The following is an 18,342-nucleotide window of genomic DNA, read 5'->3' on the forward strand; positions in this document are numbered from 1 at the left end:
AAAAAAAAAAAAAAAAAGTAAATTTGTAATACAGGATTTTTATACCTAGCATTTTTCCACATAAGTATTTTCAAAGATTAAACAAAACAATTGCTGCATATGTGATGGAAATGAAGACTCTAAATTTATCATATGGAAAAGTGAAGGGGATATTTTTTTCTACTCAATATCTAACGTATTTGCTTTATTAAACAGAGATGAAACTAGTTAAGTAAACAGATAATCAGTGAACAAAAAAAAACTTACTGAAAAATTGCATTCTGAATTTCCTAATTAGGAAGATGAAAATCAGAAACATTCTTCATAGTAACTGCTAGTTCAGTGTGAACCTTCAGTTTTTATTTCTATTAATGGCGAATTAAAACAAAGAGACCGCTAAAATTATCACGGTAGTTTTCTAATAATAATAGACCTTGATATATAAGTGACTACATCCTGGATAAATTTTTATAAAACTGTACATAGTTGACTGATAAAATTATATACATTAGGGTAATATTTAGGCTATAAATGACATATATTATTTAATTAAGCCTGCTATGGGTGCCAAAAAAACATAACTGTTACATGAAATTATCTTAATTTTCTGTTAATTTTATCTGGATACTAAAGTTCATATATTTTAGATATCTCCTTCTTTGCCTCATAATTTAGTTCATAATTTGCAAGTAATCAAATGAACTTATACAACCATATGCATTAAAAAATCATCCTTCTGATGCCTTTTACATCTACAATGTTCAGGAATTGAAAGTGGTGGATAGAGAGATGAAATGATTAGCTGAAGCCCCTGAGCTATTACGTTATGCAACATTGGGCACTATACAGGAGTAAAGAAGATCTCCTTTCCATCAGCTCTCATTATTTTAGATTTTTATTTTAAAACATGCCATCACAATGTATTTTTTTAATAAAAAACAATAAACCTTTCCAAGGTTGAATTCATAACAACAGCTTGAATAGGATAAAGGGTTTCTCTAACAAAAATACTTATTAATCATAATTTTAAAACCTCACTAACTGAAAAGACTGAACATATTAGCTATGAAAAATAAATTTGTAACGTGACACAAATGAGTGTCAGATTGATTTATACAAAACTTTGGCATAACGGACACTGAGGTATAGAATAAAAATGACTATTTTTTAGGTATAACATGCATAACTACTTTGTCCCTGACAACACCAATTAGACAATTATAAATATACCACAAACTCATTTCTGTAATACTTACACGCAGGAGAAAAGAAACTGCAGAATACTGCCAAAAGTAAATAAATAAAGATCAGTAGTCACTTCTAAAAGTAGGTCCTGACTGAGAATAATTTAGAGAGACAGAAGCTTCTGAACCTATAAAAAAAGTATTATCCCCCAAGATTTATACCCTAGTTCCCCTATCTTCTAGCCTAGTTAAGAAGTATTACAATTGTAATATGTTTTTCTTTCTCTACTTTTCTACCAAGGCAAATCTTTAAAGAAATAAAGAAACAACTAAGTAGGACTGATAAAGTGTTTGCTTCATTTCAAGTACATTACCTGAACAAAAAACTTATAAAGTGAGGTCGCTACAAAAAGACAAATCCAAAGGGATTATCTGAGATTTACGAAGCAGGCATTGAAAACGATATCCCTGAATAAGTGAGAATAACTACTCGTAGGTGAAAAGAAAAGGAACAATGCTGAGATGTTATAATCATGTAGAGATTGATTAGGTGTCTTAGACTAGAAAACAAATGAATTACACATGACACCAAAATATGGGATTTAAACATCCAAGATATTGAAAGATCAATATAGTAATAAAAGGAAAAAGCTATGAAAAGGGGAAAAAATCACTGAGTTTTCATTACTGAAAAAGTGTGCTTCAAAGAATCTCATCCATGTGCAGTGAAGGCTAGAATTCTATTAAGTAAACAGAGTTATAATATGGTATGAAGCCAATAAAAAAAATCTAAGAAGTATTTTCAGAAGTGATAGGATAGAGGAAGCACTATCATAGGATGAGTTGAAGATCTTTTAAAAATATTTTATTAATTATAATTACAAAAGTCTACCTGGTGATACATTCAACCATTTGAAGAAAAGAATATGATTCCTAAACAATCATTCTTTCCTTTTCAGTTTTTGTTTTGTTTTGTTTTGTTTTGAGACTGAGTCTCGCACTGCCACCCAGGCAGGAGTGCAGTGGCATGATCTCGGCTCACTGCAACCTCTACCTCCCGGATTCAAGCAATTCTGCCTTAGCCTCCCAAACAGCTGGACTATATGTGTGTGCTACCACATTGGGCTTTTTTTTTTTTTTTTTTTTTAAGTAGAGATGGGGTTTCACCATATTGGCCAGGCTGGTCTCCTACTCCTGAGCTCGTGATCCGCCTACCTCGGCCTTCCAAAGTGCTGGGACTACATAAGCCTGAGCCACTGCACCCATTCTCTAAGCAATCATTCTAAGTGTCATTGCAATGAAGTAAAATATAAAGCATGAAGGAATAATAAGAAATAACTCAACCCCTAAAAGAAATCTAGAGAAATTCCAAAGACTACATATAGAATACGTAATTCTAAAAATATAAGATCTTTTAAGATAACATACAATTATGTATTTAATAAACATTAAGACTATTACATCCAAGAATACAGTTAATGACTATTAAATAAACAGTAAACGATAAAATGAATTTCTCTTGAATCTTTAAATATTCTTTACAAAACGATAAAATGAATTTCTCTTGAATCTTTAAATATTCTTTACAAATTAAAGTCTCATAGGTTGGATTCTTTTCTCTCCTTTTTTCTAAAACAAACCTGTATTTTGACAGGTATAGGTGGTTATTAGGGGAAAAGTACTGGAAATAGATACGTATGAACAATGATTAAACTAAATACAACCATCAAGAAATAAGAAAGGGATGAAATAGTTTGTATAATGGGACAGAGATAATGACTACCTGTGGGATACGCATTTGGATAATTTCTTGTCAATCGATTTTATCAGCATTTCAGTAGCTTATAAAAGATGGTCAAGAATTGGAGTGACCTTTGGATAATGGACTTAGGCACTGGCGGTGGAAACAGTGATGATGGGAAGAAACAGTGGTAAATAATAGGATTCTACAAAATAGGCTTTTTACTTTCATCCTTCCTTGTTCAGGTATATCTAAATCTTTAAACACAAATGCTCTCATCTTATGAAGACAAAACAAAGGCCCAAGGCAGCAAACTTGAACTTGATCTTTAAGTGTGATAACTCCTCTGGAAAAGTAGAGAAAACTACAGAATAAATTAGTGAATATAATTCAGTCAATAAAGCATAGGTCTGGGAATTACTCACCTGACCAATGAGTGAGACACGGGGAATATTCATATGAGATACAGTGACCTATGGCTGATTGTTAAAAAAAAATTATATGTTCATAAGAACGTATAATTTTTCATTTGAGCACTAGTCATGTGGGGAAATGTAATGCTACTGACATATTAGGAGGGATAAAGATGAACATACTGAAGCATAAAAAGAAACACACTTTAAATTGAAGAAAGTTAAACATTAATTTTGACATTTAACATACACTTAACTGTGGTATTCAATAAAAGAACCCAACTTAAATGTAAATGTTTAAATCATGAATGAGATTGTATACTATGTACTTTATCAGGGAAAAAAGGTTATTTCCTGTAGGTATACCTTTATTCATTATTATTTGAAGGCATACTTGGCCAAAGTGCAAATACTTTTATTAAACATAACCAAAAATAATGTCCACCTAAACATTCACAAACTGTAATTTTCTTCATTTTTCTGGCACAGCAATGAAAGATCAAATACTAAACAAAAGCTCTCTTGAAAATAAATTGGATGCCTACCTAATTTAGAAGTAAAAAGCACTTTTACTTTTTTTAAAAAAAGTATTTCCAAAGAAAACTGTGAGAAAGTGTTCAATTTTTCAGACTTTACGATCATATTTAAAACATACTGTGCCCACATTGAAGAAAAAAAGACAAAAAGATGATAAAATACAACATATTTCAGAATACATAGATAACATGAAAAGTAAGTTTGCTAATACATTTAAAGTATCTATGGAATCAATGTTTACATTAAGGGCAATCAGGTAATAGAACTTTATGAACAGTATAATTTTTTAGATAATCATGATTCACTTGTAGAAGCATTAAATAAGTGGAAAAGAATGCTTTTTTATGATTATTTTTCTAAAATACATCCCACATTCCCCTGTGGCGTTAAACACTTGTTGAGATTGATTTGTATACTGTCCTGTATTTTTCACCTTAATTCAGTAAGAAAACGTTAGGGACTTTTATATCTGTCTTTGACAGCAGTTTTCAATCCTGAATAAACAATGAGAACTACCTGAGGAAAAACTTAAGAGATGCCTGAGCCCCATTTCTAACTACTGCCACCATCCTCCCTATTGTTCTTGACTCAGATTCTGTGATCTGCAGTTTAGTGCTTTAGGAGATAAAAGCTAGATCTGAGAAGGTAAAAGACAGAGTAACTACAAGGACCAGCATTCCAGCAATAAAATGATACATCTTTATTTTAAAAAAATAATAATACATTATCATGTAGGAAAGAAAACATAAGGTTACAGGAAATACATTTCCTAAAACCCTGGTAATACTTTTACAAGCCATAAAAAGTATTTTGCTATAAAGTTTGTCTCAATCTCTACTTTGCATTTTAAATGTATTTCTTATATTTTAACAAAAATTTACGATTACATTTAATCCTTCATAGCCTATCTTCCTACTGATTTATTATTCTAAAATAATAAAATTTAAATCTCTTTACAAACTTAAGTAAATCTCACTTAAATAACTGAAGGCATCCATGCTAGCTCAGAAATGTATGCATTTGTGGTCCTCAGCATACCTATGATGGTTCTTAAACTCAAATCATTTACTTATAAAAAACTTTCCGCTATACTTGGAAATGCTGTCATAAAAAGAGTACGGTAAATTTACTTAAGATTCTGATCTCACTCTGTTGTTCTAACCCATCAATTTTTTTTTTTAATTTCAAAATTTCCACACTATGTATCCCATCAATCATTTGCAAAACATTAACAGTTTTGTTAAAAAAAAAAAGTTATCATAGATGCATCTTCCCATGTGCTTTCAGATTTCCATAAAACTGGTGAGAAATATGACACTTATTTTTAAATGTATACTTTCATTAAATTAGTGATGTGATCCTTTGTGTTGTATTGGTCATTTGCATTTCTTCATTTGAAAATTTCCACTCTGTGTAAATTTTTTTTTTGTTTTCTTTTCCATGATTTGAAAGTGCTCTGTATGTATGAAAAATGCTACCTTTTTTGTGGCCATTGTCATATACATGAATATATTTTCTTCATTTTGCTGTGTGTAAAAAGAAAGAGCTACCAATGTTACTTTAAATGCCATCACTAAAACTTGATACTTTTCTTCTCAATACATAATTATTTTAAAATTGTAGCAGATATTGGCTCTTTAGTCAGTTAAACTGCCTTTCTGCATTCTTTCTTTGTATTAGAGAACATGGAAAGCTTAAAATCAAATTTTTCTCACTCCCTTGCATGTAGGTCTCTACATGGTTAATCAACTCATAAAAGAACTAGAAGGAAGAAGCAAGTATGTGAGGTAGATCATACAGGGATCAATCGCTTTTGCCTCAGAATCCGAAGTGAAGCTTAATCTAATAAAATGCCTTTATCTACATAGTCACAAAGAGTGGAAAACTCAAAGATAACTATCATGCTGACATGGGAGTTCTTGGTAAGGAAAGTATGGTCCCTTTAAATAACATGGAAGGGGGAAAGAGAAGTGTTGGGTAGAGAAAGGTGGTTCCCTATTTAGGGCTCCACCCCTGTGGACCAAGGTGAAGACAAGCATTACTGCCAGCCAGTCAAAATGTTGCATTTTCCAAGACCACTCTGGTCTGCCACACCCCCAACATGGGCCTACAAAAAACCAAAACCTTAGTGGGCAGACACTGGCCAGAGTTGAGAGAAGTACATCAGTGGAAGAAGACACAGCAGCTGGAAGGCAAGAGGACATGGAAGGAGCACACAGGCAGAAGAGCACACCAACAGACATCTGCAGGGTGTCAGGCCATCAATTGGCAGAACGAGGCAGCGTTCGGCCAGGGCAATCTGAGGAGAACCAGAGCCACCAAGGGGCCCAACCCAGGGGAAAACCATCTCCCTCCTGGCTCCCGCATCAGCAGAGTTACTTCCAATCAATAAAACTTTGCACTCATTCTCCAAGTCCACATGTGATCCAATTCTTCCAGTATACCAAGACAAGAACCCAGGATACAGGAAACCCTCTGTCCTTGTGACAAGGTAGAGGGTCTATTGAGCTGATTAACACAAGTTGCCTATAGACTGCAAACTAAAAGATCACAGGGTAGCACATGCTTATTGGGACTTCATGAACTGTAAACATCCACACTAGATACTGCTGTGGGGTCGGAGCCCTACAGCCTGCCCATCTGTATGCTCCCCCTAGAGGTTTGAGCAGCTGTGCACTGAAGAAGCAAACCATACTCCCATCACACACCCTGTAAGGGGAACAAGGAAACCTTTCTGGTCTCAATGCCATGATTAATTAGTTCATGACACTAACAATTTCTATTTGTACCTTCCTATATATAATTATGTGCACATTCAAAATCTGCTTTTTCATGAGAAATAATCATAAAAAGGGGCTGTATAAAAAGGGGCTGTGTATGGGAAAAAAAAATTCTCCCTGCATTTTGTTTCAAAGTTCAAATTTTAAAATTTATTTTTTATAAGCAGAGTTTATACAGTTTATCATGGAAAAAGAAACAGAAGTTGGCAATACCTAGGAATGCTTGGGGCAGAGAGGATGAAGAGGAGGGTTTTTGAACCAAGATGAGAAGCAGTACTCTTTTAATGAAAAATAAGAACATAATTTGATTTAACCTAGGTCATCATTTCGGAAGAACACAACACATTTGGAATATCACAAAGTTTGGAATCAAAGTAAGTTTGAGAGAAGAAGATTCAAACATACTTTAGAATTAAAGTAAGTTTGAGAAAGGAATAAGGTTTGTATGAGAAAAAGCTGGAGGCAGAACCTTGACTTGGAGGCCTAAAGAATGTTAAGGAAACGGCAGAGCCTGGAAAATTAAATGGCAGAAATAGAAAGCATGAATGTGTCACCAAAAAAAAAAAAAAAAAAAAATGCCAGCACTACGAAGACAAATAGTATAGGTACGACCAAACCTGAGAGCAACTGGGCCTGAAATGCACCAATATTTTGAAAAGAAAAAGAAAGCCAATAAAATTTCTTCGGATGTTAAAATTATTTTTATATAACAACTCATTAATTTTAAAATGAACTCATGTCTCAGGATCAAATGGAAAAAGTTGCTGCTCAGCTGAGAACAGTATGTTCATAAGATAGCTTATAGTTCTAGTCTCCTGAACAGAAACTTGCAAAAATCACCCAGTGTAATTACCAGTGCAAAACATTACAGATTATTATTTATTATTATCACTTCAAACCTCTCAACATGACTATAAATATGACTTCTTAAGTCAATGACACAGAATTAATTGGCAATCACAAACTAACCATATTTAGCATAATGATAGAGTAAACTCTGTTTAATATAAATATGCAAATGTCAATGGCATTGTTATTTAGAAAGGCAACAAACAAAAGCCATCACCTGTATATTCTACAATTTATATTTTATATTTTACATATAAATATAAAATTAAAAATTGTAATTTAGAATTACATTCTAATTTGTATATGAAATAATGCCTATTCTGAATTTTTTAATTCAAAGGAAGTTTGCAAGTCTTTCAAAATAGTAATACATATTTATATATACACCCATATATATTCACAGATATTATTATACTATAACCATTTAATTTCTGTAGGCTGAAATAGTGTTTTTAACCTCTTATAAATGCTGATTAAATAAGTTCTTTAAGTAATTTATGAAAATTACCAGACTGATGTTAGACATGAGACTTGTTAACATAAAATAACCTACTGTTGACTCCTGTAAACATTTTCTTTCATTATATGTAAGTCGTCTTCTTGGGATATGTTAATGGTTAATTTTTAATTTTAAAACTGAAGCACTTCCCCTTTATAATCTGTAGACAAAGTTTCAAAGGAGTACACAATAAAAACAAAAATCATATCCAGCAAAATATGCAACATTGTTGAACAATTTACAGGGTAAATTCAGGTCCAAATGCAGGCAGCAGAGAGGGTAGAAAATGAACATTTTGTTCTTCTAAACAGTGGTAATGAAGGTGGAGCCCTGATTTTAATGCCTCAATAAAGCATACAGTTGTTCTAAAATTATGTTAGCTATTATAAGAAAGAGACTTGAGGCTAGGCCCAGTGGCTCACTCCTATAATCCCAGTACTTTGGGAGGCCAAGGTGGGTGGATCACGAGGTCAAGAGATCGAGACCATCCTGGTCAACATGGTGAAACCCAGTCTCCACTAAAAATACAAAAAATTAGCTGGGCATGGTGGCGCACGCCTTTAGTCTCAACAACTAGGGAGGCTGATGCTGGAGAATTGCTTGAACCCAGGAGGCTGAGGTAGCAGTGAGCCGAGATCGCGCCACTGCACTCCAGCCTGGGTAACAAGAGCGAAACTCTGTCTAAAAAAAAGAAAAAAGAAACAGACTTGAGTGATCTAGAAAAAATACATTAATACATTTTATTTCTTTTTATAATAGTAATTTGTATCAAAGAAGAATGCTTAGCCAGAATAAATGTTAGTTTATGCCTTGTAGACATCACTCTATTAATAATGGGTATAGTCTTGAATCAAGTAACTAAAAAATGATGTACCTTTTAAGATTTGCATGATATTTTGGGAGGGGTGCATCAAACTGAAGATGAATAGGCATAGTATAATCACACTTTTATGATAATAAAAAGCATATAAATATAGAGAGGCAGAGGACAAGGACAAAGACAGTTTATAAATGCCTAAAAACAGATTAGGAAGAATACCCATAAAATCTATTAAGAGTGGATAGTAGCCTGGAGGGCCAGGCCACTAATGATTATAAGTAGGGCTACTTTTCTTTCCGTATTTTTTAATCAAGTTCTATTTTTTAAATAGACACTATGCATCACGCTGCATAACTACAGAAAAAGTAAAACTGGCTCTCTTCAAGTAAAAAGAAAGGCATTTCGAATATCAAAATAAAAAGTTTTCCTGTGTTGAAACACCTGTCAAATGTCCTTTATTTCCTTGACCAGTGGTTTGGCTAAAGAAATATACATGTGCACATACATATATAAGAAAGCTTAACTTTTTATTAATGTCAAAAATTTTCAAGAAAAAAACTATACCAGAGAAAAATATTGTTTTTAAATCTGTAAACTCAAGAAATTATGTAAACCGAAAATTTGAAAACAATTTAAACTCAATCAAAATGCCCTGCCTCTACTTTCCAAAAGAGGGAGATGTAACTCCACTGCCACAAACATGTCAATCTGATACATAAATGATCTATTCAAATACATAAATTATCAAGAAAATAATTTTAAGGAAAAACACTAAATTATGTGTTTATTTTAGTAGTATGATTTTAATCGCCTAAAAAGCACAGTTAGATCTATGAAAAATATCATGATCTACAATAATAAAATGGAAGCTGTTCCAACTCCTTTACAGAGAGCTCAGTTGTAGAATAAAAATGTGACAAAAGACTTATAGTACTTAGATTTTGAAAAATAGATATAGATATGACAGATGTCAGTTCCTAAAATTTGTTCTGATTATTATTTGAAAATTAAAATGTAGTATTATTCTGAACTAGAGACAGAATGCTACCCACTTCTTACAATGATTATTAATTTTCTTGTATTTCCTTGAGCAGTGGTTTGTTGCTCTCCTTGAAGAGGTCCTTCAAATGCCTTGTTAGCTGTACTTCTAGATATTTTATTTCCTTTGTAACAATTGTGAATGGGAGTTCATTCATGATTTTCTCTGCTTGTCTATTGTTGGTGTAAAGGAATGCTTGTGATTTTCACACATTGATTTTTATATCCTGAGACTTTGCTGAAGTTGCTTATCAGCTAAAGGAGTTTTCAGGCTGAGATGATGAGGTTTTGTAAATATAGAAACATGTCATCTGCAAACAGAGACAATTTGATTGCCTTTCTTCCTATTTGAATACCCTTTATTTCTTTCTCTTGCCTGACCGCCCTGGCTAGAACTTCCAACACTATGTTGAATAGGAGTGGTGAGAGATGGCATCCTTGTCTTGTGCCGATTTTCAAAGGGACTGCTTCCAGCTTTTGTCCATTCAATATGATAGTAGCTGTGAGTTTGTCATAAATAGCTCTTACTACTTTGAGGTATGTTTCATCAACGTCTATTTTATTGAGTTTTTAACAAGAAGGGATGTTGAATTTTATCAAAGGTCTCTTCTGCATCTACTGAGATAACCATGTGGCTTTTGTCTTTGTTTCTATTTACGTGATGGATTACATTTATTGATTTGCATATGTTGAACCAGCCTTGCATCCCAGGTGTGAAGCCAGCTTGATCATGATGGATAAGTTGTTGTTGTTGTTGTTGTTGAGACAGAATCTCACTGTTGCCCAGGCTGGAGTGCCATGGTGTGATCTTGGCTGACTGCAACCTCCACCTCCCAGGTTCAAGGGATTCTCTTGCCTCAGCCTTCCAAGTAGCTTTTGTGTTCTTAGTAGACATAGGGTTTCACTATATTGGCCAGGCTTGTCTCAAACTCCTGACCTTGTGATCTGACTATCCCAGACTCTCAAAGTGCTGGTATTACAGACATGAGCTACTACGCCCAGCTGGATAAGCTTTTTTGATGTGCTGCTCGATTTGGATTGCCAGTATTTTTTTTTTTTTTTTTTTTGAGACGGAGTTTCGCTCTTGTTACCCAGGCTGGAGTGCAATGGCGCAATCTCGGCTCACCGCAACCTCCGCCTCCTGGGTTCAGCCAATTCTCCTGCCTCTGCCTCCTGAGTAGCTGGGATTACAGGCACGCGCCATCATGTCCAGCTAATTTTTTGTATTTTTAGTAGAGATGGGGTTTCACCATGTTGACCAGGATGGTCTCGATCTCTCGACCTCGTGATCCACCCGCCTCGGCCTCCCAAAGTGCTGGGATTACAGGCTTGAGCCACCGCACCCGGCCGATTGCCAGTATTTTATTGAGGACTTTCGCATCAATGATCATCAGAAAAATCAGTCTACTATAAAGACACATGCACACATGTGTTTATTGCAGCACCATTTATAACAGCAAAGACATGAAACCAACCCAAATGCCCATCAATGATACACTGGATAAAGAAAATGTGGTCTATATACACCATGGAATACTATGCAGCCATAAAAAGGAATGATAACATCGTTTGCAGGGACATAGATGAAGCTGGAAGCCATCATCCTCAGCAAACTAATACAGAACAGAAAACCAAATACCACATGTTCTCACTCATAAGTGGAAACTGAGCAATGAGAACAGGTGGACACAGGGAGGATAACGTCACACACTAGGGCCTGTTGTGGGGTAGGGGTGAGGGGTGACAACTTAGAGGATGGGTCAACAGGTGCAGCAAACCACCATCTGACAAGTATACCTGTGTAACAAACCTGCATGTTCTCCACATGTATCCTAGAACTAAATCCAAAAAATAATAATTGGCTAGGCACAGTAGCTCACTCCTATAATCCCAGCACTTTGGGAGGCCAAGGCAGGTGGATCACAAGGTCAGGAGATCTAGACCATCCTGGTCAACATGGTGAACCCCATCTCTACTAAAATACGGAAAACACAAAAATTAGCCAGGTGCGGTAGCATGCATGCATAATCCCAGCTACTCATGTGGCTGAGGCAGGAGAGTCACTTGAACCCGGGAGGCAGAGATGTCAGTGAGCCAAGATCACAAGACTGCACTCCAGCCTGACAACAGAGCAAAACTCAGTCTTTAAAATAATAATAATAATAATAATAATAATAATAATTCAGATAACAAGTATACACTGGTACTGTTCAGGCAGAGCAAGAATGTAGGATGACTCAGTAGTAATAATACTTACTGTATCGAGTTTTTGTAATAAGTCAATGATAAAATATATCTAAATTAATTATCTGTCAATGGGAAACATTCAGTAAGTGGTAGCTGCTTATGTTGGTATTTTTCATGCCTCCTACTTTGGCTAACAAAGCAAAAAAATTGGTGAGCTGTTTATTCTTATCTTTTAACAGATGATGCTGAGTCTAGTAATGAGGTAATGAGTGTTTAATAATATAAATATGCAGAAGCCTCTTTGAGAGGGTAAGGATATTTATGTCTATTTGGTCATGTTTATTATAGTGATTCTCCACCAAAAGAAGGAAAATCTGTTTTTCAAATTTAAAAAATTGAAGCAGCCCATCCTGCCTTTTTCACACACCTGGCTCCTGAGCTTGACAGTTACTTCCAAAGGAAACCACTTCCATTGAGTGGATTGTGTCCTAGCCCTTAGGCTTATTGGAAGAGATACAAGTTTTAAAAACTAATTTATTAGATTAATATTTCCTTAAAGGCAGTGACTTTTAAAATTCTGATTCTTTATGCATATTTCCATACCAGGTACACAGAAGATACTCAATACACATTTGCTGAATTAGTGAAAATATGAATAAATGGCACTCAGCAGCTAAAAATCAACCTTATGATGTGATGGTCTCTAGTGTAACCCTGCAGCCAAACCTCCTCCATGATTGAGAACTTTCCGAAGCTTCAACTAGAATATTTGGGGATCACAGAATCAAGGAGTTCAGGGACGTCACAGCTGCAGTTGGTGCCAAGGAGCTGTTTGCTATTTAGACTGGTTTCCTTATTAATTGATTGTAATAAGTAAAAACTCAGTAAAGTCAGTGTGCTAATCATATAAAAAAAAAGGCAGAAAAAAGTTCTCTAATACTTTTTAAACATTAGTACGTTTAATTCTTAAAATAAATAAATAAATTTAACATAAATGTTTAAGAAACAAAAAACAGCTATTAAGACCTAAAGCAGCAATAGAAACAGTAATAGTTGCCTTGCTGCAGTTTCTATAAAATTAGCCCTTAAAAACCATCGAAGAATCAAACTGTTTGATTTACTCCCTCAAAGACTGGGTCTCAAAATGTCTTTAACATTCAATAAACATTTTCTGCATCTCCACTCTGCCAGGCACTGTTCAAAGAATTGACAGTGTACAGGACTAGGAAAAATAAAATAAAATAAAAAAACAGCAAAGGGCATGCTCTCCTGGAACTTATGCTGACATGGAAAAAGGATTATCTATATTAAATTTTAATCCCTCTTATCGTATACTATCAATATTTTTTCTCTCTTTTACTATAGATTAAAAATAACCTTGACTGCCATCTCTTGTTAAATGTCTCCTTACTCCAAACAATATTCTTTCTGCTTACTACCATTATGTGTGGCAGTATCTTATTATATTTTATACATGCTTATAATTTCATTATTTGTAAAATATTTTAACAACCTACAAAATAAACATACTGGGCATTTTGATTTAATATATTTAAGGAACTCTGAGTTAATACTGTTAAATAACAAATGCCATAGAAATAACAACTCAATCATAGGATTTATCATGGTAAATGTCTCAGGAAGGAAGACACAAGGGACATGGAAATATTGTATAATTATACGACCACAGAGTAAAATCAAGTAAATGTGAAAAGAATTAGATAGCTTCTCTTATAATCAAATGCCTTAAATCTGTAACCCAGACTTAGAAGCCCATCCCTCAGCCATCCCTTGATGAGACAAGAGCAGCTGACCCTAACTGCTATGCAGACCTTGAATGCAGAAGCACAAAGCAGAGAGAGAGTAGAGGACACTCAGCCTGCCTCCAACAGGGAGACCCCTGGGCTAATTCAGGTGGCTTTATCACAGAAGAATATGATAAACAAGACTGCACCACCACCATGTCCGAGGCCAGAAAGAGAAAGGACCAAAAGAAGAGTCCTCAAAATGCCCGAGCATCCAACACAGCATCCACTCCCACATCAACTTCATCTGACCATTTTACAGATAAAAATCCTCTCTACATTGGCTGATTTGAAGACAGGTTTCATTTTTCCAATAAACTTTGTTTTTCAATCTAAGGTTTTATAAGTACTCAAAACCACCTTTAATATGTCATTTCTTATATAAAGTTTCTAAACTTGTGATGATAATATATCTAAGTTTAGTACCTTACCAGTCAACAATTCTAATCTAACCCATTTCAACCTAAGACCTTCTCCTAAATTTCCCTCTATTTATACATTTAGACTGTTTTTCCCACAATTATCATGCATCTGTTGTACATTCTAATGCTTTAAATCAAACTTTGCAAACAGGATAAAAAGAAAATAAGTTCAAGGAAAAATAGGAAGGAGCTAAGTACCTTTAATTTGGATCCATGAGGCACGAGTATAGATTTATTCTGCTTTGGTGGCATATACAGCTCCCATTTTCCATAATCCAGTTTTTTATATGGGTACGAAAATGGATTCCAACCATCTAAAAAAATAAAGAAGATCATTTAACAATAGCATGGTAGGACTAATCGTTAATGAATTTCAAGGAAAACATAATATATTGCTTCACTTGCATGAAAAAACAGCTTGTCTAAAAATTTTTTTTCTAAAGTGTTAATCAAAATACTAGTGGTTTAGAAAAGGCAGGCTATTCTTAATTTATTTATAAAAAATGCATTTTAAAGTGTGCTTTTGCATTTTAAAATTAAATTAAGATTATAACATTTTCAACTGTGGTTTCAACTCTAATATTTCTGTCAATAAACAGAATGAAAAAGAAAATGATGGATCTTTTTCTAGAGAACACCATCAATAAAGAAAGATATTATGAACAAACAGAAATGTACATGCCATGGCAGGAAAATAATGAAAAACCATTAAAATCATATAATATTTACCAAACTTCATAAGAGTGTGACAGAACTGACATAATATCTAAAGAAATGCCTTAAGCAAGAAAGGTAGAGGGTTATATAAAGTATACGAGGTACAGAAAAGGTGGAATGCAGAACCTGGAAGAAAGCAAAACAAACAGGAGCAGACTCACACACACAGAACTTAACCTAGCATAGAGGAGGCATTAAAATCCAGGGAGTAAAGGATGCACTGTTTAATAAGTGGTGCTGGGACAACAGGTTACCCTTATGAAAATAAAATCAAATAGATCTCCACCTAATAATATGTCCCCAAATCATTTGAACATGGATTAATATTTATACATGATAGGCAGAATTATAAAATGCTTAAAAGAAAATACAGAGAAATATATTTACAATATGGAGTATAAAAAGTTTTTCAAATAAAATATTTTTAAAAATGATAAAACTTTAAAACTGATAATTCTGACCATTAATACTATAAACTTATCATCATAAATAGATGAATCAGTAGACAGAATGACAAGACAAGCTATAAATTGGAGGAATACATTTGTAATGAATATACCAAAATAGATAGAGCATCAAAAATACATGAAGAACATTGTAAGTCAATGAGAAAAAGAAAACAAACCAAGAGAAAAACTGTCAAAAAATATATTCAGGAGAGGACATTGTAATGTTTATTGGGATGGCCAATAAACATATGTAATGATACTTAAGCTCACTGGTTAATCAGACAATCACAAATTAAAACAACAATAAGATATCATTTCACATTCAGGGGATTGGCAAAAATTAAAAGTTTGAAAATATCTAGTCAGCAAACATATCCAACATTGCTAATGAGGGTATCACTGGTAAAAACAACTTGGCATCATATATGATGCAAAGGTGAAGATATCTTAATCCCATAGCCCAACAAATGTACACAAAGAAGGCATTCAAAATTACTCACTAAAGAATCATTTGCAATAGACAAAAAACTGGAGGCTATCAAAATTTAAATCAGCCACAATATGGGTAAAACCTTGCAGTGTAATTAAACGACTGGATGCTATACAGTGGTATAAAATGAATGGATTAGAGTCTCAACATATGCAAATATCCCAAACACAAAAGTTAATCTTAGGTGGCTGGAAAGATGGCCGAATAGGAAAAGCTCCCATCTGTAGCTCCCAGTGAGATCAATGCAGAAGGTGGGTGATTTCTGCATTTCAAACGGAGGTACTCATCTCATTGGGACTGATTCCACAGTGCAGCCCACAGAGAGTGAGTGGAAGCAGGGTGCGGCGTCACCTTATCCAGGAAGCGCAAGGGGTCAAGGAACTCCCCCCACTGGCCAAGGGAAGCTGTGAGAGACTGTGCCATGAAGAATGGTGCACTCTGATCCAGATACTACACTTTTTCCATGGTGTTTGCAACCCACAGACCAAGAGATTCCCTCGGGTGCCTATGCAACCAGGGCCCTGGGTTTCCACTACAAACCTGGGAAGCCTTTTGACTGAGCTTCCTACAGCAGTTTCTTTTCATATCTCAGTGGCACCTGGAACACCCACGACACAGAACTGTTCACTTCCCTGGAAAGGGGGCTGAAGACAGGGAGCCAAGTGGTCTAGTTCAGCAGATCCCATCCCCACAGAGCCCAGCAAGCTAAGATCCACTGGCTTGAAATTCTTGCTGCCACCACAGCAGTCTGAAGGTGACCTGGGACACTCAAGCTTGGTAGGGGGAGGGGCATCTGCCATTACTGAAGCTTGAGTAGGTGGTTTTCCCCTCACAGCATAAACAAAGTCACCAGGAAGTTGGAACTGGATGGAGCCCACTGAAGCTCTGCAAAGCCGCTGTAGCCAGACTGCCTCTCTAGATTCCTCCTCTCTGGGCAGGGCATCTCTGAAAGAAAGGCAGCAGCCCCAGCCAGGAGCTTATAGATGAAACACCCATCTCCCTGGGACAGCTGTGCACACAGCTTCAGCAGACTTAAATTTTCCTGCCTGCAAGCTCTGAAAAGAGCAGTGGATCTCCCAGCACACAGCACGAGCTCTGCTAAGGGACAGAATGCCTCCTCAAGTGGGTCCCTGACCCCCATGTCTCTTGACAGGGAGACACCTCCCAGCAGGGGTCAACAGACACCTCATACAGGAAAGTTCTGGCTGGCATCTGGTGGGTGCCCCTCTGTGACAAAGCTTTGAGAGGAAATAACAGGTAGTCAACTTTGCTGTTCTGTAGCCTCTGTTGGTGATACCCAGGCAAATAGGGTCTGGATTGGACCTCTAGCAAACTCTAGCAGACCTGCAGCAAAGAGGCCTGCCATAAGCAGGAAAAATAACAAACAGGAAGTAATAGCATCAACATCAACAAAACGGACATCCACACCAAAATCCCATTGGAAGATCACCACAACCAAGACCAAAGGTAGATAAATCCATGAAGATGGGGAAAAACCCGCACAAAAAGGGTGAAAATTCCAAAAACCAGAACACCTCTTCTCCCAAGTATCACAACTCCTTGCCAGCAAGGGAACAAAACTGGACAGATAATGAGTTTGACAAACTGACAGAAGTAGGCTTCAGAAGGTGGTTAATAACAAACTCCTCTGAGCTGAAGGAGCATGTTTTAACCCAATGCAAGGAAGCTAAGAACCTTGGGAAAAGGTTAGACAAATTGCTAACTAGAATAAGCAGTTTAGAGAAGAACATAAATGACCTGATGGAGCTAAAAAGCATAGCATGAGAACTTTGTGAAGCATACACAAATATAAACAGTCGAATCAATCAAGCGGACCAAAGGATATCAGAGACTGAAGATCAACCTAATGAAATAAAGTGTGAATGAAAGATGAGAGAAAAAAACATGAAAAGGAACGAACAAAGCTTTCAAGAAATATGGGACTATGTGAAAAGACCAAACCTGTTTTTGACTGGTATATCTGAAAGTGACAGGGAGAATGGAACCAAGATGGAAAACACTCTTCAGGATATTTTCCAGGAGAATTTCCCCAACCTAGCAAGAGAGGCCAACATTCAAATTCAGTAAATACAGAGAACATCACAAAGATACTCCTCAAGAAGAGCAACACCAAGACACAAAATCATTAGATTCATCAAGGTGGAAATGAAGGAAAAAATTTTAAGGGCAGTGAGAGAGAAAGGTCGGGTTAACCACAAAGGAAAGCCATCAAACTAACAGCAGATCTCTCTGTAGAAACCCTATGAGCCAGAAGAGAGTGAGACCATTATTCAACATTCTTAAAGAAAAGAATTTCATATGCAGCCAAACCAAACTTCATAAGTAAAAGAAACTTCATAAGTGTAAAATTCTTTACAGACAAGCAAATGCTGAGAGATTTTGTCACAACCAGGCCTGTCTTACAAGAGCTC

The 18,342-nt window shown here is 35.5% G+C and overlaps 1 protein-coding gene across 1 annotated transcript in view; it reads right to left on the bottom strand.

The window, feature by feature from the left end:
• The window catches only part of GBE1 (1,4-alpha-glucan branching enzyme 1), a 271,204-nt gene that overhangs the window by 171,512 nt on the left and 81,350 nt on the right, over positions 1-18,342 (bottom strand). The window contains exon 3 of the mRNA XM_074389149.1: positions 14,453-14,568. Within this exon, the coding sequence (XP_074245250.1) occupies positions 14,453-14,568 (116 nt within the window). The remainder of the gene's footprint in view (positions 1-14,452; positions 14,569-18,342) is intronic.

The sequence above is a fragment of the Saimiri boliviensis genome, chromosome 18 (genome assembly GCF_048565385.1).
Source record: "Saimiri boliviensis isolate mSaiBol1 chromosome 18, mSaiBol1.pri, whole genome shotgun sequence".
NCBI classification, from domain to species: domain Eukaryota; kingdom Metazoa; phylum Chordata; class Mammalia; order Primates; family Cebidae; genus Saimiri; species Saimiri boliviensis.